Source organism: Poromitra crassiceps (genome assembly GCF_964638095.1).
Source record: "Poromitra crassiceps genome assembly, chromosome: 25".
NCBI lineage: Eukaryota > Metazoa > Chordata > Actinopteri > Beryciformes > Melamphaidae > Poromitra > Poromitra crassiceps.
This window is the reverse complement of record NC_139649.1, coordinates 8,349,563-8,376,273: the sequence shown is the minus strand read 5'-3', so window position 1 is coordinate 8,376,273 and position 26,711 is coordinate 8,349,563. Positions and strand designations below refer to the sequence as shown.

The 26,711-nt window shown below is 44.0% G+C and overlaps 1 protein-coding gene across 1 annotated transcript in view; it reads left to right on the top strand.

The window, feature by feature from the left end:
* The window catches only part of slc2a9l2 (solute carrier family 2 member 9, like 2), a gene marked incomplete at both ends in the record, with an annotated part of 83,441 nt that overhangs the window by 31,838 nt on the left and 24,892 nt on the right, over window positions 1-26,711 (top strand). Inside the window, 3 exons of the mRNA XM_083661029.1 lie at window positions 2,640-2,772; window positions 9,514-9,701; window positions 13,638-13,748. Of these exons, the coding sequence (XP_083517155.1) occupies window positions 2,640-2,772; window positions 9,514-9,701; window positions 13,638-13,748 (432 nt within the window). The remainder of the gene's footprint in view (window positions 1-2,639; window positions 2,773-9,513; window positions 9,702-13,637; window positions 13,749-26,711) is intronic.

Genomic DNA, 26,711 nt, shown 5'->3' with positions numbered 1-26,711 from the left:
GCATGGCCAGTGGTCATCCTGTGTGTCTTATTAGCAGTCAACAGAGGAGCTGAGCCATTCTTTTCTTCATCTATTATTTCAGGTTGCCACATGCATCACTGGCTTGGTCATAAATACCTCTTATTTACTTTAATAAATACTTTAAAATAAATAAAATAATAATAAAATAAATACTTTTTTTTTTTTTTTACTTGAATTACTGCTGTATTCCACTGGAATACACAATTTCCTGGTCTCTCTTACTCTTTGACAGGTAATGAACGACGACACCAAACTCTTAACATTCCTCTCGCGTGATTGGACTCCCATTTTCACACTTTGTCATCTTGAACGGAACACGTCGTGGTAAATCAGGCCCCGTCATCCATTAAGCACGAATGATTAACGTTGAGTGACAGCCAATTAAATGTCACCACCGCCTGCTGTGGGCTTAGAGATTGATAGTTAATTGTTGCCGCTTGTGCTCCAGTAAAGATGAGCAAGAAGCAGTTTGTGGATAAAGTCATTAGGACTGAGCTAACACAGATAATATTAGCTTGTAGAAGTGGACACACCAAAGATGCGGTCCTCCTCCTGACAATTCCCTGTCATGTATCTGAGATGTTACTCACCCCCCGCCCCCCCCCTCCTCCCCCTCTGGCTTTGTGGAGACTTCGAGCAACAACATTAAATCCTGTTGAAAGACTTCTGTTGCGTTCCTCTCAGCCTCAGGCAGCAACGACCACTTTCACCCCTTGCTTTTGTTCAGTAGCATGTCAGTGTTCACCCTCCATCCTCTGCATTTCCACAGGAGATAACTGAGAAGGAAAGCTGCAAGGTACATAGAATAAATACAGCAATAAATTAGCATTGAGATTGAGGTAAATTTGACTTTCTCCTTGCACTCCCATCTCTCTCATGCCTCAGCTGTAGTGCAATCCATTTGGCTGTTCTGTTTGGTTGAAATGATTAACACTCCTATAGCCGAGGTTTCTCAGCTGATATGTGTTTTCTCACCGGTCGCATGGTGAGATGAAGGCCCAGGAGGGAGACACGCCTGGTGGCTCGCTGGGCTTGCCCCACTTAAAAACCTCTATTGGTAGAGCAAATTCATGCATACATGTGTGCATAATGTAAACAGTGCCCGAGATCGTGTGTGTGTGTGTGTGTGTGTGTGTGTGTGTGTGTGTGTAGCACTGCTTTCCCACTCCCAACAGTCCAACTCCTTCATTCCTGCACTTAAGTTGCCACTATATCTGTTGTGAATTGTGATGCTGTAATGTAAATATATTCAAATAAAGCCATTGTAGTATATTAATACATTAATCAACAACAAACACATTTGCGTTTTAAAATACACTTTTAATGACAACAAAATTCTAAATTTGACAGCCTCATTAAAGCAAACTGCGATTCTACTGGAGTGCTTGATTTAATTGACTTTCATTCAAATGGCCACTCTGGTCTTGTCGACAACGGGCTAAATCAATAAAAGAAAGAAAATAAATTCCCCAGCCTTTTCGTCACTACGTATACAGTGAGCTCATTAGTTTGGATATTGAAACAGTGTTTGATGTTTGGATCTATACTTTCATTTCCTTGAATAGTTTTGGCACCATGACATTTGGGATGATATACTGTACTGTCGTTCTTAAAGTGATGGAGGCATTCCCTCCACATCAAAGTAGTACGAGTAGTCTCAAGATTGTGGGAGTGTATTAGTTGAAGGCTTTGATCAATATAATTACCCTCTGCACATAAAAGGGCTTTGTGTGCCTTTACTCTTGGACGTCAGAAATCCATTTCGATGTGGTTGTTGCCGCATCATCCTCTGTTGACAGTGTAATGGCGGGTCAGTGACCTTCTCCTTCACCGGGACTGACTGTTTGTCACACACTGCTCTTAGCCGCAGGCTTAGTCATCAGCTCATGACAACGACGACTACCCTGTTTTTGTGATGCTCACAAGGCATGCAAGGCCATCCCCCCAGCCACTCCCCCTACCCACCCTGACCCTGACCCACCCACATCCCCCCAGCTACTCCCCCTACCCACCCTGACCCTGACCCACCCACATCCCCCCAGCCACTCCCCCTACCCACCCTGACCCTGACCCACCCACATCCCCCCAGCTACTCCCCCTACCCACCCTGACCCTGACCCACCCACATCCCCCCAGCTACTCCCCCTACCCACCCTGACCCACCCACATCCCCCCAGCCACTCCCCCTACCCACCCTGACCCTGACCCACCCACATCCCCCCAGCTACTCCCCCTACCCACCCTGACCCTGACCCACCCACATCCCCCCAGCCACTCCCCCTACCCACCCTGACCCTGACCCACCCACATCCCCCCAGCCACTCCCCCTACCCACCCTGACCCTGACCCACCCACATCCCCCCAGCCACTCCCCCTACACACCCTGACCCTGACCCACCCACATCCCCCCAGCCACTCGCCCTACCCACCCTGACCCTGACCCACCCACATCCCCCCAGCCACTCCCCCTACCCACCCTGACCCTGACCCACCCACATCCCCCCAGCCACTCCCCCTACCCACCCTGACCCTGACCCACCCACATCCCCCCAGCCACTCCCCCTACCCACCCTGACCCTGACAAATTTAGTTTTTTTCCATTAATGTTTTGACTGCAGGAGTCCAGGTGGAACTTCCTGTTTGCCTTCCTGGCGTTTCCTGCGCTGCTGCAGCTGTGTGTGCTGCCCTTCCTCCCCGAGAGTCCTCGCTACCTGCTGATGGAGAAGAGGGACGAGGCTGGAGCAGAGAGAGGTATTTCATACACTGACAGAGGCACGCGTGCGTCCGTGTCACACACATGTGCACGCACGTACGCACACACACACACACACACACACACACACACACACACACACACACACACACACACACACACACACACACACACACACACACACACACACACACACACACACACACACACACACACACAACTTCACACATTCACTCAGTTAAGCCTGTGCATACATGCTGCAGCACAAGGGTTCTTAGGTCTTAAACACACTTAGGGCCCTATCTTCGTACGGCGCTATTGTTTGCGCTGCCGTTTGCGCGCCTCTTATTGCTATCTTCCCAGCGTCTTAAGCTATCGTCTGCCTCCACCATTAAGTTTTGTGCTGGGATCTAAGCGCAGACACAGGTGTAGGCGTGGCCCAGGCGTGTCCGTGGGCCTCTAGCCTATCATCTGCCTCCCGCAAGTGTCATTGTGCGCTCTGGCGAAGATACCGTCGCTATGTTCCGAGCGTAAACACAGGTTTGGGCGTTGCCCGTGCCAAAATAGGTGTTCCAGCGCAATGTGTTAGAAAAAACAGCCTTCGGGGCTCTCAATTTTAACGCCACCAAATAGCTGGTCTTAGCGCAAAAAAACCCACTACGCCAGGCGTACGCCTGAGCACACAGTATTCTCCGCGCAGTGCAGGAAATCCTCACTTTGCGCACGCAGACACTCTTCCCTCCTCAGAATGCCACGTTGATTTTCAACTATAGCCTACATTGCAGAAAAAACACACCTTGATTTTAAAATGAGAATTTGTTTGTCATGGTTTTGTGCCAAAAAGTGATTTGTGTTTTGAATTGGATTACCAGGGGAACAAGGGTCTGGCGGGGGCGGGCGGGAGTCTGTGTGTAGCCCAGGGAGGGGTGCGCATGGGTTCGGCTAGTGTGCCGGGTCCTGGAGGGGGGTCCCCCCCGGAGAAGGTGGGAGCTCGGCCGGGTAGGCAGGCTGGGTGTTGGGGGTGTGTCGGTGCACAGGGTGAGTAGAGGCACTGAGACAGCGCTGTGCGCGGTCCCGCGGATCGAAATCAGTTTCTGGCAGCAAATCACTTTTTGACACAACACCGGCCAGTAGGCTATAGTATACAGTAACCTCTCTCCCTGCAATTGCACCATGCAACAATAGCTTAACCCGAGTGGACAATTCTGGTATAGACTATTGAAATAGGCTAGAATTAAAATCTCACACATCCCTACTCTATTAAAGAAACAAATATTTTCAAATGTGTATGTTATAGCCTATAATGAGCGAAACGACTAATTAATACTAATTACTAATTACTCATTACAAAAACATCAATTTTCGTTACGAATCTGAACTGGTTCATCCTCCAATTCTCTCCCTCTCTCTTCCCTCTCTCGTTCTCGCCCCCCCCCCCCTCTCTCTCTCTCTCTCTCTCTCTCCCTCTCTCTTTTCTCTCTCTCTCTCACTCTGTCACTCTGCTTGCACTCAGCAAGAAAGAAGCTGCTGTCACAGACGTGATGGCGGCGACACTGTGGCTTTTAAGGGGAGTGATCTCACAATTGTGAATACTGTTTTGGCCATAAACTTGCCTATATGAGGTTTGCGTCGAGATGACGTGAAGTACAGCGAAAATAACGCAAAATTACCGCCGTTGCGAAGATATTATAAACTTTTTGAGAACCATTTTGGTTCTTTAAAACATCAAATCCCCACTCTTAGGGCTAATGTCCACCAGCTTCAGAACAGATGCGGTATGGCTCTGGTACGGCTGTGAACATACCCACACTCATGTCTCATCACTGACCAAAATGTAAAAAAAGAAAGACAAAAATAATTCAATGTTTTTTTTTAAGTTTTAGTCCGAGTGAAATGTTCTATGGTCTCTCCCGATTCTAAATATATCTGAACCGTTTGGTTTGAACAAGTACAACTATTTTTATAAGCATTTTATGAAATGTCTATGGGAAAATAAATAGCGGATGACAATCTCTGGCACAGTGCTGAAGCAGGAAGTAGGCGGTCACTTTGCCTCTCTATAAAATACATCCTGCTGTGCCAGTAGGAGAAACGGCCTGGGAAAGAGGGTTAGTTCACACTACATGTTTTACTGCAATACAGGGCTATGTCAGATATGCCTAACATGAAGTTTGATCAGTGGAGTGCCTGTGGAGGTTTTGAGCCCTGCCCCCTGCTGTCTTTCATGTCTACAGCCATGCATTATATATGGGTTCCCGCCGAGGGTGCGGTTGCATGTGCTCTTTTTGAAATGGAACATCCGCTGGTTGCGTTTCCTTCAGAAAGTTGGGCAAGAGTTAAAGCTTCAACTTCTTGGACTGAAGCATTCTTTTGACAGAATGGGACTTTTAATGTTTGAGTCCCGGGGTGCCCCAGTGGATCACCTGGTACCACTAAGGCTTAGCCAGTGGTTTTCAAACGTTCTGTGCCTGAGGCACACCAAAGGGCAAGACAAAATCTCAAGGCACACCTATATATCTGTGCAGAATAGCCTCTATTACTTGTGTTATCACTCTTATCACTTTTGTATGTTTTATTTATTTATTTACTAATGCCAAATAAAATTTAACAAACAACTACCGTATATTACTTGTGAAATACTTATGAGCAAAATTATTCAGGAATTAATTAGAAACTTTGTAAAATGCAACACACACACTTTTTATATAGTTTTAGGCTATATTTGCAATAATAATGTATGGTTGTCACAAAATCTCAAGGCACACCATTTGGGAACCACTGGCTTAGCCCTTCCCGTGGCCGGCCCGGGTTCAAATTCAACCCGTGGGCCTTTATTGCACATGTCATCGCTTCCCAACTTTAGCTGTCTACCTACTTTCCTATCAAATGAAGGTGAAAAATGCCCCAAAAAATCTTTAATGTTGGAGTCATTCACATCCAAATAAGTTTAGGTTTCTGAACAAATTGAGTGTGATTTCATAAATTTTTGGCATTAACGATTTAACAAATAACATTAAAAGGATACGCCAACTTTTCGGGAGTTTCGCTCATTTGCCATATCCCCCATACATAACCAAGAGCATAGTAACACTAATTTAAACACTTATCGTCGTACAGGCACTATCGCTTATGCACCGGTTTGTGCGCCTATCTTCCCTGCCTCTTAAGGCAGGGAAGATAGCAGTCCACCAAGTGCAAGTGCCAATTTGCGTTCCAGGTGTTATGTCGAGTTTTGCACCCCCACCGCCAAACGCATCCCCAGCTCACGGGAGCATATTATAATGATTTATACAGAAACGTAACTGTTTAAAAATGATATAATTGTCTGGGTAGACTTGACCTCCCTCTTTTTAAGTTAAAACAGCCCCAAAATACGGTGGGGATGCAATTCTCGGCGGGGGTGCGGAACTCGGAACGGCGCAGGCGCAAATTGGAGAAGCGTGTCAAGTCATCTGCGCACGGCGCAAATGGGATTTGGGCGGTTTTAACCACCAGAATTATTCACAGGTGTGGCCTGGAAATGCCTGGGCGTTACATCAATCAAACAATCAGATTCCCGTCTCTTAGTCCCTTTAATACAGTTTTGTGCGAGGCATGCAATATGCTGTAATTCTCCCCATGCGTAATTTGGATAAGCCTATCTCACAACAACACCATCACATCATATACCTGTTAAAGACATCTGTGATTTGATGCAATTCGCGTTCTTTTGTTGACTGGAAAATAGAAACGTGTTTGCAAACGGGGAAACAGGGACATTTGATTGCCAATAATATTGCAGATCATCAGGCCTTGCAAAGACCATTCTGCAAGGCACTGTACAAATTTTGTCATAATCATTTGTTTTACAGTATCATGCAATTTTACAGAATTAGCCAAATCTAAATAATTAAAATCCTGGTCCGCATGGACTTTAAACTAGGTGCTCGCTTGAGCACAGATTGTCATTACAAGTAGGATTTGCATCTTTCCCTCAGACAGACGGCTTCTCATGGCTGTTGTAATTTTGTTCTGAAGGCTGAACCGGCCGGCGCTCTGCGGCTCTGTTGGAAGTGATCAGAAGTCGACAAGACTCTGAACCTCGGATTTCCCGATCCTGCATGTACTCACCTCACCAGGAGGAAATCCCACAGCGCTCCTTCTGCGCCCTGGAGCGCAGCTGCTGTACCCACAGATGCGCTGCTCCAAGCTGCAGAAGGGAGAAATGTTCCAGCGAGAAAGTGGTGCTGCCGCGCTAGTAATTCCAGTCTCCAGACTGTCAAAATGATGGATGGCATTCAGATGTTCCTGTCAGTGTAAAAAAATAAAAATCGTCAAAAAACATTAAATATTTAACGCGACCACTGTGTCTGGGATCTACATGCATTTCAGGTGTTCTCATCTATAGTGCAAAATCTATACCAAGAGTTGTGACATTCTAAGGAGTTTTTGAAAAGCCTGATATTCTAACCAGCTCAGTGGCCTTGTGGTCTGAGTGTCCGCCCTGAGACTGGGAGGTCGTGAGTTCGATCCCTGGCCGAGTCATGCCAAAGACTATAAAAATGGGACCTATTTGCCTCCCTGCTTGGCACTCAGCATCAAAGGGTTGGAATTGGGGGGTTAAATCACCATATGATTCCCGAGCGCGGCGCACGCTGCCGCTCACCGCTCCCCCAGGGGATGGGTCAAATGCGGAGAACAAATTTCACACATTGTGTGTGACAATCAGTGGACCTTTACTTTACTTCTGTATACGGTATATATTTTCTTCTTGTTGCATGTGTTTTCCCGAGTTGTCAAGTCTGAGTGGTCAAGGCGTCGGGTTTCTTCTGGTGTGGATTTGAATTCAACTTTGGACAAGCATTTTTTGATACTCAGTTTCTCTATGATTCCAGACTTTTCATACACACCACAATTTCTTCTGCTGTTGACTTACCATCAAATATGCTGTTCTATTTTGTGTGCAGTGAACAACAGCTCTTTGGCAGAATTAATGTGCAGGAATGCATGTGTGAGCCACCAAAACAGGATTGAATTGAAGAAGGATCAGCTGCACATTAACCCTCTCTCAATCCCTGCCAGGCGCTCTTCAAAGGCTGGCTTTATGGCACCTGTCTCATGGAGGGGTTTTCTACAAGGACTGTCTGTTCTCTATAAAGCCCTTTGTTGTGCCATATCCTTCCTCCTCGGGGCACTGCGAAAGCTCAGGTACCAACAAGGTGCTGCGGAGCCCTGCTGTCATCTCGCATGAAATGCAAAATAGGGTGACAATGTCACTTGTTAGACAGCCCACCATGGGCTCATAAATATCAATATCATATCACGCCACCGACTTTGACAGCCACCACGTGATGTTGGATTAGAGCAGCTTTTCATATTTTACATCAGCAGGGAGGAACAATGGAAACCTCATCTACATATGCAAATTTAGACCATAATTAAAGTGTTGTTCTGTTGAGGCGAGGTTACATGGTGGGGCTCTTGTTGAAGTAACTAAGTTTAACGGCACATATTGAAGCTGATTTCAACATTCAAGATATTTATTGTCACTCCGTTGTACAAGTACACACGTGTGAAATTCTTATAGGGGCTCCATTACGCCAAAGCCGCGCTGAAGCCACGCAGTTTAATTCCGGAGTCCTTGTTAACAGGTGAGAGCATTCACACCAGCCGGCGCACGCCACGCCGCGCTGAAGCCATCGTTCAGGATTCAGTCCTATTTTCCAGGCGTGACGCGTGAAGCTCGAAGCTGCCAGGCATAAATTCAATGGGAGATGTGGGTGGGTTCAAGGCACGCCGAGCAAGACGCTGGGGTAAAAAAGACTGATCCTGGTGTGAACGGTTAAGCGTCAGTTCAGCTTGAGCCTGCCTCAAGCTTCAGTTCTGCCTACTGTATGTTCTGCCTATGGTGTGAACAAAGGCTAAGGCAAACAGTGGGCGGAGCTATAGAATAGCAAATAAAATAATCATAATAATAATAATCATAATCAAATAAAATAAAATAGAATAAATAATAAAAATAGAACCACTTGTCAGTGGAAGGTGCAGTCGGGGCAAGTTGTGCAGCGGCAATGTGCACACGGCAATACAACAGATTTATTGCATTCAGTCATAGTGTGCGTGTGTGTGTGTGTGTGTGTGTGTACGTACGCGCGTGCATGTGTGTGTGTCTCATTCTGGTGTGAAGTCAAATAATATAAGTATTATACTTGAATATTGGGGGGGATGTGTCCTTTATCACGCCCTTTTATACCTTAGCTTCTGTAATGACACTGTATACAAGAAGTAACACAAATTGAATGGAATAACAATTGGCACAATTTAGCATCACTCCATCCGTGGCTGTACCCCATCTAGCCACAACCCAAGTAAGCCTGCCTCCACAGGTGCAACACGACGCACATGGGCCTGGACAGGTTCTCTTGGCAGACAACTCTCTCTCTCTTTCTTTCTTTCTCTCCCTCTCTCTCTCCTGTGATTTAACTCTCTCTCTTTTATAGCCATAGTGATGAAGTTAGCCAGTGATGTAATGACTACAGTATGAAACAGTAAGGTTCTCCTTCCCTGTGTAGTCTATGGGGTATTTCTCTCTCTCTCTCTCTCTCTCTCTCTCGCTCTCTCTCTCTCTCTGTCTCTCTCTCTCTCTCTGTCTCTCTCTCTCTCTCTCGGTCTCGATGTTGACTATAGTTGACTGTTAACTCAACAGTTCCTTGTGTGTGTGTGTGTGTGTGTGTGTGTGTGTGTGTGTGTGTGTGTGTGTGTGTGTGTGTGTGCGTGTGCGTGCGCGCCGCGTGTGTTAGCCTTCCAGAGATTCCTGGGGAAGAAGGATGTGTCGAAGGAGATGGAAGAGGTCCATGCGGAGGCTCGAGTCCAGAACAACCTGCAGACCGTCTCTGTGTTAGAGCTGATAAAGACCCCGGCCATTCGCTGGCAGCTCATCACCATTATCATCACCATGGCCTGCTATCAGCTCTGTGGTCTCAACGCTGTAAGTTGCAGCTGTTATATCACTGAAATCACTTCAGTTGTCCCGTAGAATCCTATATTCTGGAAGCTTATGCCATCAATTCATCAAATCAATTCGCAAATAGAGTAACCAATACACTCTTGTCATAAATTCACATTTGAAGTAATTCATTAAATACCCCCTGTTGCACAACCTAGATTTCATCTACAACAAATTGTTAATAGCTGAATACTTAATGGTGTGTTTAGGGCTTATAATAATAAGCAATTTCATTCTGCACAACTGATCTTGGTGGAGAACTTGAGCTCAGAATGAGGAGTGGACAGTGTTGTCACAGGTTGCTGGAGCTGCTCTACTACACAAGCACAGTGAGAACTTTCTGGTCCATATTTGTCACATTAAATGAGCTACCTACCCCATGCCTTGTGTCATACTGACAGTTCTTCTGTCTAGAGGTGCCTCTTAACAACACCTTTTCACATTGTCCTTCCATGAACCAAAGGCTTCTATGAATCAAGCGCAAAAGCACTTGTAACTTAGCCATTTGCCCCTGCCCCAGTTATCACAGCCATTGCTCCTCCGCTCTGTTGATCTGGGGAGAGTGTAGACTCTCACATGCCTCCTCTGATGCATGTGGAGTCGCCAGCCGCTCCTTTCCCCATGACAGCGAGGGGTTTCACCGGCAGGATGTAGCGCGTGGGAGGATCACGATATTCCCCCCAGTTCCCCCCCCCCCCCCCCCCCCCCCTCCCCCCGAACAGGCACCCCGGCCGACCAGATGAGGCGCTAGTGCAGTGACCAGGACACATACCCTTAATCCAGCTTCCCACCCGCAGAGATATAGCCAATTGTGCCTGTATGGACGCCTGACTGAGCCACAAAGTTGTGGCCCTCATGTTGGTAGCGAGGGAATCTACCCCTGCACCGCCCGGGTGCCCTACCTAGATGGCTTTTGACAAGCATTCTCTTTTGTTGATGCTGGAGTGTTATTAACATGATGCACTGTATGTAAGATTTAGGGCAATTGAATTAATTGCATTTTGAATTATTTTTGCCAGGACCAATACCAAAGAAGAGGCACAAAATGTACTTCCATTTACTTCAGAAATGTCTGTGAATAATTTCCAGAGTGGTTCAGAGATAAACAGCTTAATGCAATTAAGAGGTTAATATCTACAATTATAGCATGACGAGATGAGAGCAAGACTACAAACGAGGGACAACATGCATGAAGGAAAATCAGAGAAGAACACATGCACTAACATTTAAATCTGGAAAGGGACTGACATGCGTTTCCTTTCGACATGGAGATTTTGACTATAGATGAGTGTTTTATTTAAAGATCAAACTGGCAGATAATGAAAGCGATATTAGGTTTATGACTGCAGTAAACCTAATATTGACTGACTATAATACTCCTGTCTGTCAGGCTGAATGAGGAAGACAATCATTCAGAAACCCTTTCATTTGGGATTTTTATGTATCAGTCACATTTATTTTAATGCAGCTAAATTGGTTACTGGGATTGCAGAGAACAGGCCTGCTATTGTGTGGCATCAATGTACAGCATGTTTCACATATTCATTGGTATACTTAGCTGGTACCTTTATCCTTATTTACCCATGTTGGATTCCTTTCCTCCACTTCATGTGGAGGGAATGATAACTGCCAATTCAGAAACATTGAATTGAAGTCATACAGTATACTGAAAATTCAACAGTCCCCATCACCCAAACCAATCCCATTTTTCCATTTGAAGTGTGGCAATCAGAGATAACATGTTCCATCAGTATTCTGAATGAATATTATCCATGTGTAGCCTAATGAATGTGTAATGGATGATTTTCCTGCATGATATTAGCCTGAGGGATTTGGAGATGAAAATGCTACAGTATTAGTATGTGTGGTAGGATGACAGCTTCTTCAGAACGGAGCTATATGTGCCAGGATGACCCAAGAATAGCTTAATTAGAATAGGACCAAGGGGACCACGGATGTTGGCAGTCCAATGTTAAAGGATGTTTGCAGTCCAATTAGCATAAAACGTATTTCTTACCAGTTTAGTAGAAAGTAGGGCTGGGCGATATGGTTGAAATCAATATCATAATAGTCACAAGGGTTTTTCTCTATCAATATGTATCACAATATTGTTTATGTATCCAAGATCACATTAAATAGTTACATAAATGTTCATCGCATTGACCCGAGTAGTAATGCTAGGTGTGATGTCAAACAAAACATAAATCTTCAAATAATAATCCTACCATACCTAATTGTATATGTTTATAAGTCAACAATTCTTGTCATCATCAATTTCAACAGCAGAAATCTGTCACAATATTAAAATATATTCATGTCATCACAATATGATTCCACTGAAAGATGGTAAATGATAATATTGAATTATCACCCAGCCCTAGTAGAACGACAGGAGATTGTGCCATTAAACGAGATTATTGGTATTATTTAGTTATACCACCATTTACTTCTGTCTGTCTGGTTAACCTTTCCCCCAATCATTTTGCCATGCATTGAAAAATGATTGATGATGATATTTACATACAACACCAGCAAGAATAATATAAAGGACAGACTCTCGACGATTGGCACAAACTAAAAAACAATAACAGCAGGCAGGTGAGAGAGTTCATATTACAGGGAAAAGGCAGTTTCAACCTCTTGTTCTTTTTTAATTTACAAATATAATTCATGAGTAAAAGTGCCAACAGCATGCTCAAATCATAAATCAAGCTGACATATTTGGCTGCATGCAGTGCGCATGCTAATGGGTTTTTAGCTTGTCTCAGAAAGTCACTATTTAAATAGTTTCAACATTTAATCCACATTCATATTCAGGATTAGTATAATGGGAAAAAACAATATTTGTCGTCAATTTCTATGGGGGTTCTTCACATCCTTTCCATTGATATACGTCAGGACTTTCCATTGGATTTCACAGCTCATCTCAATTATCATATATCTGCACATGACTGCACATGATTTCCCTGTTCTATTGAAAAATTGAAAATAAAATATATATATTTTGTTTTGCATATTTCCATCCAGATAGATTTGGAGTTCCTTATTTTTAATGGCCTTTATTTACCGCCCTATGGCCATCAAAGTCATCAAATGGCCCCAATGGCAATATCACAGTCTAATAAAAATGACTTTGTAATGTTTCAGTTGTGCCGCTATGAAACTTAGCCTGCTGACTCTGTGTTGATAGCTCGGAAATATGACTGGAAATAGTGTCAGAGTTCCAGGACTAAAACCTGTCATTGTTCAGATTCAGAATATGAAGCCTATTCATGTTTTGCATGAAGGCATAGGGGAGAGGAGAGAGAGAGAGAGAGAAAGAAAAATGACAATAATGTCTGAAATAATTTCCCATCTAAGCTCCTGTTTTAACAGTGGGACTTTTCAAACTCGCTTTCTCTCCTTCGTATTAATATTCATGCCTGCGTCTTTCTTTCTGTTCTCTATCTCTGCCCACTGAAGCTTGATGTTCTCATTGTGATTTTAATTTGGTGAAACCCACAGAGGGCTCCCATCCACCGTTTGAAATGTTTAAAGTTGGGATTTGGCGGTTATGTGTCTGGGTAAAGGTTGTGAGTCGGTGATCCGGCTAAATGTTTTAACATTTGTTGCAGTTGGATCCTGATTAAACGTTAAAAACAGCATTTAATTTGAGCTTACGCCTCCCACTGTGATGCAAAGAAGAAACAAGAAACTGAATTCAGCATGAAATCTACCTGGATTAAATGTGATAAGAACATGCATCTTATAAAGTGAATAAAATGTTGTCAAGCCCTAAATCCAGCAAGTCCAGGCTTATATTGAAATGTTTATGAATATGCATCATGTATAGATGTAACTGTACGCAGATTAATGTAACACATTATGAAAGACTGAGACTTACAAGATGGTGACATTTGATTTGGCATTTTCTCATAGATCTGGTACTACACCAATGGGATCCTACGGGAGGCGGGCTTTGCTGAGAACATTCTCCCCTACATAACATTGAGCACAGGGGGCATAGAGACTTTGGCTGCTATCGTTTCAGTGAGTATTGCTACTTTCAATCACCCAAACATGGCTGGTTTACAGTCCATCCACCTGCCAACTGTTGATATGAATAATGACATGACAGTTTTTGTTTTCCTTCACTGGTGGCCAATATCTTGCTCATCATCAAAGAGATACTGTAACATACATGCAGGTGCTTACAGAAGTAATTGATCTAAAAACACAACTTTTGTTCTTTTTACTTTTGCCATTCCTCTAAATTGCCCTGTGCTGAATTTCTATCAAGATGGTGCATTTTCTCTTCATTGCTAATGTTTCTTCCTCTTTCACCTTGAAGATGCTCTTTATCCTCCCTCAGTCTTCTTCACCTTCTTATTGTCCTACACTCTGCACATCTTGTCACTGGTCAGTTGGTGCCGTCACCAAAGCACCTGAAAGTAGTTCCTACTGTTCTGAATCTTAGCTGTAGTCTGTTATTCGCCCTACTGCCAAACTGACCCCAAGGGACTATACTATCATCTTCACCTTCAAATGTTAAGCATTGAGTAATGACCATACAGTTTCTTTTTGCTGTCTAGAGTACTGAGGAACAGCTCAACTTGACCTGAACCACAACTTATAGAACAGGGGTGGGCAACTGGCGGCCCCCGACCTCACTCAGTGTGGCCCCTGGGTCAATTAAACAAAATAAAATAATACAAGGCAGACGGACATTTTTGGTTCGGTTTGGTTAGGTTAGGTTAGACCACCCAAATCTGTGTTTTTATTTTACTGTACATCCCAGAACATGGCGCTAATGGTGTTAGCATTGTCCATCCACATACTGTTTAACATTAGCATTTGAGCTAACGCTATTGTAACAAACTATATCCAGGATGCACATTGCACATGCAACATTACTAATCTGATTAATATGACATATTTGGGTGATGTACCCCATCACATTGCTGTAGCTGGCTGTTTTAAAGCTAGAGCAAAGTTTTGCTGTCATCTGAATGGAAGAATTACTAAATTTGAATATGAAAAATATAAATGGTGGTATAATAAACTTTGATTACCAGTCCTTTTCATCAGATTAGTAGCCATAATTGGGAATGATGGTGTTACAGTAGGCTACAGGTGGAAGTGCACGGTCACAATCTGGCAGCGAGGATATCTTTTTGTGGCCCTCTCTCTATCATCAAAGTTGCCCATCCCTGTTATAGAGAAAACTCTTCCATGCTGAGTTTAATTTGATCTCCATAACTCTCTCTCCTGCGTGGGTACAGCGTGAAAAAGAGATAGTCTGGCAAGCGACACTACTGCATTTGTGACTGTCATACGCTTTATTTAAAACATTTGTCGTCTTTGCCAGAGATCTGGAATAAATGGCATTTCCATGCGATGCAACATAAAAGCACTCCATAAAGGGCATGTGTATATATATATACAATCATCAAGCAGGCTGGTGGATCAAAGAGATGAGTACCACTGCACTTCACACAGTGGGCTTACCTACCTTCCACATTTTCCCTCTATTGAATTGCCAGTGAGCCAGAAAAGCTGAGTAGATGAGATTACACTTCTCCAAATATGAGAGCAGTGAGAATGCGTAGCGGGGTGTAATATACCGTAGTGTTTTCATTTCAATTCACACTGTTTTTCCCCATCATGTCTTCCTTTCCCCAATATACAGTAATAGATAAGTAATAGAGAACATCAGCATGTGCATTCTATTCGCGAGAGCGGGCGAGTGCTGCTGCACTATCCTTAACTGAAGCTTTGACCCAGGTCCTCTCAGGGTAACTGAAGCTTTGACCCAGGTCCTCTCAGGGTAACTGAAGCTTTGACCCAGGTCCTCTTGGGGTAAAGGAGTCAATAGTTTTGCCGCGTGCAATTTAAATCCTCTTAACTGTTGCTGTAGGTGTGCTGACCTAATCCCGAGATCAATAGCGTGCTGCCTTTAGTAAGGGCACCATGCTATTATTGATTTGGATTACTTTGTACTAGCACTGCGTGGGCTCAGAGCTGTGTGTTATATTCGCTCACATTTCTCTAGGCCCTTAACCCTGTAAGACCCGCTGTTGCAGAATTACAACATTTTTTATTTGATCTAAAAAAAGGTATAAATGTTTGTTTTTTGTGTGTGTCCCCCCCCCCCCTTATAAACATAGTCATTGGGTCCTATTGTTCAGTCTAACAATGCTATTGGATAGGACATTTGTATATAAGTCCTGCCCACAAGGTCATGATGTATCACAACTTCCAGAACTTGGCTGAGAATTAACCACCCTTTGTTTCATTGGACTGGGTTTATCAATCCTAAGTAAGTAAAATGCCTTAAAAAAATTTGGGGGATCAGTAAAATGACTAGAACATGTACTGTACATATGTTGTTATTGTGAAATACATTCCCGTTCACTTTCACACAACTAAATCCACATACTGCTGGGATACATTTTAGATGCTCAGTACATTGAGGGCACAAACACCCAGAAGGAAGAATTGATGTGCCTCTAACCAGTGTCATTTTTCAAAGAAGAAAGTGGTACAGAACGCTGTGGCATATCCACTCTGAAGATCCATTTATCTCCATTTACTTACTGTCTTAATGGCTGCAATCCAGTTCTGCGATCCCACTCGTTGAAGAGAAGTAAAGCTGATCTTTGATCTGCTGCCATAGGCCGTATAAATATATGGACGTAGCTACTGTAGTGACGTCACCCATTGGTTTTTGGAATCGCATTTTGAAGCCTTGAGGTTCAAGATTCAAGATTCAAGATTCAAGATTTTTATTGTCACTCCATGGTACAAGTATCACGTGTGAAATTCTTGTGCTGTGGACTCCGTTTACGACATAGTACAAATAGGCAACAAGCAATGAGCAATAGGCAATAAGAAATAGGCATCAATAAGCAATACTAAGCAGCAATAGGCAATGAGGCAGAATAGCGATAAGACAAGTCAGTGGCATATTCATTGCACATAGGTGCACATGTCATGTGCATACGTTAGACATGTTCGGACATTTTAATTTGACGTATTTGACATACAGTGCAAATAGCATGTACCTTATTAAACATACAATTAAACATTAGGCATTGTGCATACGTTAGACGTGTTCAGACATTTTAAATTCGACGTAATTGACATACAGGTGCAAATAGCATGTACCTTGTTAGACATACAATTAAACATTAGGCATACATAATGGTAGCAGCTGCAGTACGGTACGGTACGACTACTACACTATTTGTGTATGTTAAGGAGTCTCGTGGCCTGCGGGAAGAAACTGTTCCTCAAGCGATTTGTGCGTGCTTTTGGAACCCTGTATCTCCTCCCTGAGGGTAGCAGGGAGAACAGGCTGTTGTGGGGATGGTTTGTGTCTTTGATGATCTTCAGGGACCTCCTGAGGCACCGCTGGTTATACAGTTCATGCAGTTCTGGCAACTCGTCTCCTGTTACGTGCTGGGCCGCGCGCCTCACCCTCCGTAGCGCCCTGCGGTCCATGGTGGTACAGTTCCCGTACCAGGCGGTGAAGCAGCCAGTCAGCAGGCTTTCAATGGTGCCTCTGTAGAAGTCCCTGAGGATTTCTTTCCTTAGCCCAAACTTCTTCAGGCGCCTGAGTCCGTGTATTCGCTGTTGGGCCTTTTTGACAACAGTGGCGGTGTGGCCGGCCCAGGTCAGGTCCTGGTGGATGTTGACTCCCAGGTACTTGAAGCTGTCCACCCTTTCCACCACTGTGCCGTTGATGGTGATTGGGGGGTGTGTGCCCCCCCCTCTCCTGTAGTCCACAATGATCTCCTTGGTCTTGGAGACGTTCAGAGAGAGGTGGTTGTCCTGGCACCATTGTTCCAGGACCCTCACCTCCTCTCTGTAGGCCGTCTCGTCGCCCCCCGAGATCAGCCCCACGACTGCTGTGTCGTCTGCAAACTTCACGATGGTGTTTGAAGTTTGAGTCGCCACGCAGTCGTGGGTGTAGAGGTCGTACCAGAAGGGGCTGGAGACGCACCCCTGGGGCGCTCCTATGCTGATGGTCAGCGGGGAGGAGGTGAGGTTGCCCACCCTCACCACCTGGCGGCGGTCTGTCAGGAAGTCCAGGATCCAGTCGCACATCGCTGTGTTTAGTCCCAGATCCCTGAGTTTGCTTACCAGCCTGGAGGGTACTATGGTTGGCATTTTCACCGTCACCGTCGTGGTTATTTGGAGCCAGAAGTGACGAGAATTTGACCGAGAAGAGCCACAGCGCGGCCTGCTATTGGTCCGCGATTGGTGAGCTGCGCGATCACTGGACAGGCGACCTGTCAATCATGCCCCAAAACACAAAATGAACATCATGCTGTATTGAAGAAGACTTGAAACTAGCGATTGAGTCCATAAACGTACTGTATTAGGAAAGTGTTTATTGAGGCCATAAATCAAGTGAGAAGTACAACCATTTCACGTCCATGTACCGTAACCGGACTTCTTTTTGCAGCCAGTGGAGTCGGCCCCCCTGCAGGCCATTCGAAAGAATGCAGATTTAAGTTACTTCTGCATAAATGGAGCTAGCCCACTGTCTGCTGCAGTGAGGAGGGCCCACTGACAGTGTTACAGGCAATGTACACCAGCTGTGTTATGCTATGCTATGTTACATGCGGGCGATACATGCGGTACGGAAAAATTACGCACCTGTTCTATTTTTGTCAGATCCCGCATACGTCGGGCAGATTACATGAGTGTGGGTCTGTTTGCAGCCGTACCGGAGCCGTACCACATCTGTTCCGGAGGCGGTGTACATTAATTAGCCCTTAGACACCATGTCAGACACCTTGTCTAACTGACTTCAAACACAGTCTCTGCCTTCAAACACAGCAGGAACTTTCTAGCCCCACACTCATCTGATCTAAGCCCCTTCCTGCCGTTAATACAGTACATGCCACCATCGTTCTGGCAGTGATCATAAGGCACAGGCTGTTAAGAGGCATGCACAAATAAACCAGAAGCCATCAAAGACATCACTTGTCTTGGAATGTGAGTCTTCTGTAATGTCAACATATATTTTCCTGGTGTCATTTGCACAGTAGCATGATGGATTATAGGATTGGTATTTTCAGTGACAAATATCTTTAAAGAAAAACGTATATCACTAAAAATATTACTTTTGTTTAGATATACAGTACCTAATCATGCTCGATTTGTGCAGCCATTGTAATGGGATCTGAGCCACTGGCAGAAAAATTCAAATACGTATATACAAGGCAGCCCTTTTACTCGGGAAAATCCAGAATATTTTAGCCTTCTTTTTGAATGGGATGTGAGTTTTACACATCTACTGTACCTTAATATTTCAAGTGAAAAATGTACCATCTTTTAGTTTAGTTTAGTTTATTTGATGACTAATACATCACATCTTTAAAAAGAACTGGCAAGGATAACACAAAGTCACAGACTTATTTCCATTGTGGTCCAGGGTCGTTGATATCTTGACAGCAAAGATGGCAAAAGTCCGATGGCCAGACAATAACCATCAATAAACGAACCATAAAAGCTAGAGATCACAACACTAGACGGCTTTCAATAATTACAATACACAGAATACAAATGAAACAACAACAGTACTAGGAATGATTTTTGTTATTGAAAGGCTATCATTACGATTCCTATACTTTTTCTACACATAGTGCTTGATTCTCTTCCCTACATTGGCAATGCCATCAAACCATCAGAATTTAGTGGAACCTCCTCTCAAATACCAAAGCTCCAAAATCTATAGAGAAAAATCTATACTACTAGGAGCACAATGAAAGATGGATATGTCACGGGTTTCAAATATTCATAACCCTTGCTCTCAAATGAAACACTACAGCTGGCTCAGAAATGTGACTTCGTTCACTGGGGTAGCAAACATAGGTGCAGGAGAAGATAGTAAGTATTCTAATGAAATCCCCCAAATCCAGTGATTTCTCTTTTCAAAGGCACACATGTAATGCACTGCAGGGGGCAATTAGTTGTGGCTCTAACCTTATCCCTTTAGTAACACAATTCATACCAACACACTGACAGTAGGTTCTTGCGTATGGGGGCTTTTCATGCCCCGCTACAGGGAGAGAGACATCCTTGGCGGAAAGCTTAGTATATGCAGGGGGGCAGCGCACCTGGCAAATCTGCTCATTTCTCTATATTGAAAATCTGGAGGAAAAGATTAGTGGCTTGTTTACTTTGTGCAGTTTGCTCTTGATGAGTTTTGGGAGCAGATTGTAGAACCAGGCTTCACGTGCACCCTGAAGACGCCATCTTACTTTCCCAGCATTGCTCTCTAGGGAAATCAAGGTTTTCTTCGGGGTTGCTAATGTGACAAAGAAGAGAGAAGAGATGACAGCTGTTGTGCTGAAAATGAGAATATCATGCGATCCATATTCTGTATCGGAAGTAGCAATATTGGGTATCCCCTGAAAAATGACAAGAAGACAAGAGAAAAAAGGGAGGAAGGTGTAATTGCTGTTTGAGAGTTGAAATCTTTCACTGTGCCATGGGGGTTACAATAACTGCATGTGAAAGCAATACAAATGTGTTTTACCAGCTCTTTTTTTCCTACTTGGATTATGTCAGTACTGGTACTGGAGAAAATGTAAACAAACTAGGCATCTCGCGCGCTCGACCCGTAGCTCAGCCTCGCCTGCCCTATTGGCGCGTGCGGGTGTGTGTGTGTGTGTGTGTGTGTGTGTGTGTGTGCTAGAAAATACCTCTATGTGCTATCAGTCACGAAGTCTTCGTGACTGATAGCTAAGCACATAGACGTCACGTGGAGGCTGGGTTTACCCAGGCTAGAAAATAGCTGTCAGGTGAAGGCAGTGGCAGCTGACCAATAGAGGGCGATAGTGTGCCGCCCTCTATCAGCACATGGGGGTGGGGGATGAATATCGTAGTCTGGCCAGCTGCAGTGTCAAGTCGTGTCCTGTGGAGTACAGAGTCTGACTCTGTACAGTCCCTTTAGACTTTAGTGCAACTTAAGGTCTGATAAAAAAAATTGCACCGACCGCTCTCATTTACTTTCACTATCAGCAGTTCTCCCGAGCTGCTCCAGAGTAAAACTATTTTTATAAGCGTTTTAACGAAATGTAGATGGAAAAAAGAATGGCGGACGAATGGCTCTGGTGCGTATGCCTAAACCGGAAGTGGGCGTGACTTTGGCTCTCTAATCTCTATGGAGCGCAGTGGCCATGAGCGGAGGAGTGGAGAGAACGGATAGCTCTGTGGGCGAAGAGCAGAAGTTCTCACCACTCCGCTCACATGCTCTGAACTCCACTGACAGGGCTGCAGACAGAGGGAAGGTGAGGGTGACCACATGCTCTGAACTCCACTGACAGGGCTGCAGACAGAGGGAAGGTAAGGGTGACCACATGCTCTGAACTCCACTGACAGGGCTGCAGACAGAGGGAAGGTGAGGGTGACCACATGCTCTGAACTCCACTGACAGGGCTGCAGACAGAGGGAAGGTGAGGGTGACCACATGCTCTGATCATGATTATAAGAATGTGAAAAAGTCTTTGGCAATTAGACTCCATTGTGATGCAATCATGATTATAAAGGGGGTAGTGAAGCCGAGAGTAGAATAGGATATCCCCCTATGGAGTCTAGACACTGGTGGTGGTGGTGGTGGTGGTGGTGACAAGAATGCTGAGATCTGGATTGACGAGAAGAGTAGAGGGCTTCTGGTGATCTCAGGGCGTTGAAGTGATGAACTGGAGGTGAAAGGGGTGGAGGGTCGCTACGATTTGCACTGAAATGACAGCAAAGAGGAGAACAGATTTTAAAATTGACAGCTAAGATGTGATTGGCTGATAGGAAATTGTGGCGAAATCTGATTGGTTTAACAAAAGAGCAAACGCCCCTAATCAGCTGATACAAGCAGGAGAGCGTGGAAGAGAGAGGGAAAGGAATGAATGAGTAACATAGATAGTCTTGCTGACTGAAATTGTGCTAAGCTTTGTCTTCACATGCTCCCACCCTCACCACAAACACGACCACTGATTGTTCCTGCGTATAATTGACCTCGCAAAGGCTGTTTCTTATCTTAGCCATTTCTTTGAAAGATGATGCTTTTTAAAAACAAAAATACAATGCTCATGGATAACTTGAAATAACTTTGAACTGTATCAGGCATGACATGTTATAAGTGCATGCTATTAGTGACAAAACAACATTTCAAATGCAGTATATGAATCTAGCATTTCTATTCAATTAGCTCTTGGTAATGTGGAATCACCTTGGAAGGAGGGGAGCTCTAATGAATTAATCAGGTACTCCGGCAGCCCATGGAAGAATGATTTATGGAATTGCTATGTTGATAATGAACATTTCTCATTAGCCTCTTATACATGCCACCACGCTTGTCTATTTGAATAAAGCCAAGAAACAAGAGCAAGACACGTTTAATATCTCTCACATGCAAAATATTGTTCCCTGACCTCCCAGTGCCAATTTTCCATTACCCTACTGTGCCATCGCCTTTCACTGTAGTTGTACCTATTCACGAGTTTCATGGTGAGACAGTGGGCGCTTCCATGACACCCTCCCTCCCTGTTTCCAGCTGCTGTTTGCCTGTTTCCGCCCAGGACCGTTCATAGCGAAAGAGACTGAAAATAATCATAATAATTGTTGTGACCTACCTATGTTTTGTAATGGAGCCCCCCAGCATAATAATTATTTGTATAATTGTACAACGGAGTGACAATATCTTGAATCTTGAAAGAGAGAGACCGCTAAAGCTCCGTTCAATGACCAAATATAAGAGTTCCGGTTTGGACGTTCCTTCAAAATAAAAGCGGCCGCTATGCAACCACATACTATTTTTTTTTAGCAATTTCTGCTCAAATAAGCCCATACAGTACCAGTGAATTGACATTCACCTCGTTTTTGTAAAATATCGCCGCTATACAACCACACAACGTTACTATTTTAGCCATTTCGGATTAAATAAGCCATACGTTCCCACTCTTTGACAGCGGCGCGCACCTCCTTGCTAGTGACATTTTTTTTAAACAGGAAGTCGACAAACCGGCTACCGCTGAGAATCATGGGAAACTATCTATCTCACATGAATCATGGAGTCAGCGTATGCCATCCCACATTACATCAGACATATCGGGCCATGCCGTCACCCTCTGCAGCCCTTTGGCAAATGAAAGTGTAAACACAAACACATTATTACCAGACATAATAACCGCTGACCTTCTGGGAGGGCAGGAGCAGAACAAATGTATACCCGAATTGTCTTTTTTAAATGAGAACATTGATGTCATTTAGAGTTATAGGCCATTTACTTCTGCCTGTGTCTAGTTTCCATTTCCCCCATCACTTAGCATTGCATGATGTAGGCTATTCCATTGTCCCATTTACTTGTTTTTCCAGTGTCTTTTTAAAGTACAAACTTTATGGTATCGAAACCTGGCTAGGAATTAACGGCTGTCTGGACTAACAACGACGCCGGAAATAAAAAGACGTGGATGTGCCAATAAAGTTTGTAAGGTGACTTTCTTTTTCGACTATTTCCTGTGGACACTTGCATTTCTTGTGTTGTGTCAGGTGATTGACAGGAAGCAGAGCAAAGCATAATGCATGCACTGATAGAAAAACACTCGGCACAATGAAATAACAATAAAAATAGAAACGTTGACAAAACAAAATGTAGGCTTTGTGTTTACTGTGATGGATTCTCTAGCTCAAGGCAGTTTTCAAGTACAAAAAAGCAGGTAGCAATTATGGCTTCTTCTGAAGAGAGGAAAACATCAGCATAAATATCTCAAGCTATACGGTGCTTGTGATGCAGCCCGGCTGGTTTTCAACCAACCTCAATTTCTCTCACATCACTCCTCTCTTCCAGTCGCTGCACTGGCTTCCCATCTCGGCACGCATCAAATTCAAGACACTGGTACTCACTGGTGCAGTACACCCGACTGCTCCTCCCTATCTGCAATCTATGGTCAGGTCAGGTATCAAACCTCGCATCGCTCCCTCCGCTCCTCCACCCTTGCAGATTACATTGCCCCTCCATCACTACGTCACGTGGACTCAAAAGTTGTTCATCCCGGTCGCGCAGGACGGCCGAATCACTGCCCATCTTTCGGCGGAGACTAAAAACCAAAAACACACCTTTTCAGCCTACACCTGGACCCTTCTTGACCATCCTTCTAAAAAATAAAAATAAAATGGCACTACTAACTAATGCTACTTATTCCTTCAAGTATTGACAAATGCTGCATACCGGTATTCCTTCTAAAAGGTCTTGGTTGATGTAGACTGTGTTCCACAGTTGATTGCACAACTGTTGATAAAATGTACTTTAGAGCCAAAGTCGACGTCACTTCCTTCTTCACCATGCGCACCAAGATATTTCATCCGTCATTTATTTTCCCATACACATTTTGTAAAATGTTTATAAAAAATAGTTTTACTTAGTCAAACCAAATGATTCAGCCATAACAGCTAAAACCAAAACAAACAAAAAACGTTAACGTGTTTAGATCTGCATCTTTTTATTTTATTTTTATTCTTATTAATTTAGGTTTTGGTCCGAGTGAAATGTCCTATGGTCTCTCCTGATTCTAAATATAGCTGAATCGTTTGGTTTGTCTAAGTAAAACTATTTTGACAAGCAATTTACAAAATGCCTATGGGAAAATAAAGGGTAGATGAAAAATCTCTTGGTGTGCATGCTGAAACTGGAAGTGCCGTTGACTTTGGCTCTGTATTGTAAGTGGCTTTGGATAAAAGCGTCTGCTAAATGACATAATGTAATGCAAATGTGATGTGATGGAGGGTGGGGATATAAGTGGAGAGCTATGCGTCATTACCAATCACAGAGACAGAGCACTTAATGAGCCGTAGTTTTGCCAGTGGCCAAAACGACTACGTACGTACGTGTGTGTGTGTGTGGGTGTGTGTGTGTGTGTGTGTGTGTATATATGTGTGTGTGTGTGTGTGTGTGTGTGTGTGCGTGCGTACGTGTGTTAGTGTATGTATGTATGTATGTATGTGTGTGTGTGTGTGTTTATGTATGTGTGTGTGTGTGTGTGTGTGTGTGTGTGTGTGTGTGTGTGTGTGTATGTAGGTGTGTGTGTGTGTGTGTGTGTGTGTGTGTGTGTGTGTGTGTGTGTGTCTATGTATGTATGTGTGTGTGTGTGTGTGTGTGTGTGTGTGTGTGTGTGTGTGTGTGTGTGTGTGTGTGTGTGTGTGTGTGTGTGTGTGTGTGTAGTTTCTGTCAATGTGTGTGGTTGTCTGATTGCTGCAGTATGGCGAGTGTCAGGCACAGAAAAAGCTCTGTGGCTTCAGGGAGAAGTGGGATGAGAGCAGTGCTGCTCCAGTCCTCATGTAGGTCCAGATGGACTGGGATTCAGACAGAGTCCCTACTCTGGTACTCTGGTCCCTACCCTGGTACATGACTGACAGTCAGGCTTGGGAAGTAACTGATTACATTTAATCCGGTTACTGTAATCAGGATACAAAAAGGTAACTGTAATCCCTTACAGTTACAGAAAAAACATGTACTCAAGATTCCAGTTACATTTAGTAAAAATGTTGATTACTTAGCAGGATTACAATTTAAAATGCATTTATTGTATATTCTATTTATTGTATATTATGTATTTATCCAAGTGGCTCTGCACTGTAAATATGGACTCTTCCTGTCTACTTTATGTTTGATATCATATGGTGGAAATAAATAAAACCTAAAACCTCAGAGGGAGAAAAAAAACAATTGAAAAAACACAATTGTCTCTTAAAAAGGACCAGTGCACCCAAAGAATAAATGACTAGAAACCAGATAATATCAGTGCACTGTAATCCAAAGATGGAAATATTATTGTTATTGTATTATTGAATGAGAAACAGGCGACACTAGCTAGATTGGCTGAATGCCAGCTGTAACCAACACATAAGGTCTGACATGAATATTATAGAGCTGTTTTTTGGGGGGAAATGTCCTCCTGAGGAGCATGCTTCCTGACTCCAGTAGACAAATGCAGGAAATGTGTTAAAAAATAATCCAAAAGTAATAGAAAGTAATCAGTTACATTACTTTTATATTGTGATACTTGGATTACGTTACTAATTACATTTTTTAACAGGTAATTAGTAACTGTATCGGATTACAATTACAGTGACCCTCCCAACCCTGCTGACAGCCTCATACAACATTTGCGCGCACACACCCTCTCTCTCTCTCTCTCTCTCTCTCTCTCTCTCTCTCTCTCTCACACACACACACACACACACACACACACACACACACTGTGGCGATCGCCCAAAATATTAATCATTTATGAGCACACGCACGCACGCACGCACGCACGCACGCGCACACACACACACACACACACACACACACACACACACACACACACACACACACACACACACACACACACACACACACACACACACAGTAGCTACAGGTGAATACCCAGTGTGGACAAATGAATGCTTTTAGAGGCATGCCAAATCTGAAGCATGTGAACTACAACATAACCTGGATAACCACAAAATGGTGTGAATAAAGAATGAGATTGGAAAGGTCTGTCATGGCCACCCATTCTTCATCACATTTCCATGGGGTGAGGTAGAGTAACACCTCCCCCACTAAACCATTCACACACGCACGCACGCACACGCACACACACACACACACACACACACACACACACACACACACACACACACACACACACACACACACACACACACACACACACACACACACACACACACACACACACACACACACAGGAAAACACTGTTTACTATCTTTCTCCACCTGCTGTGCCCACTCGGGAATCCATTGGTACATATACAGTATGTGATTGGTACAGGGATACACAGGTCTACTGTACAAATACCAGCAACCTTTCCTTCCACAACCTCATCAAATCCCACTGATAAGGTGAGGGGAAGGCAGCACCATGAACGCTTTCATGTCCACTCGGCTTGCCTCTGCCCTACAGCCATGGGGGGAAGATGCCCCCAAGCTTTGGCTAGGCC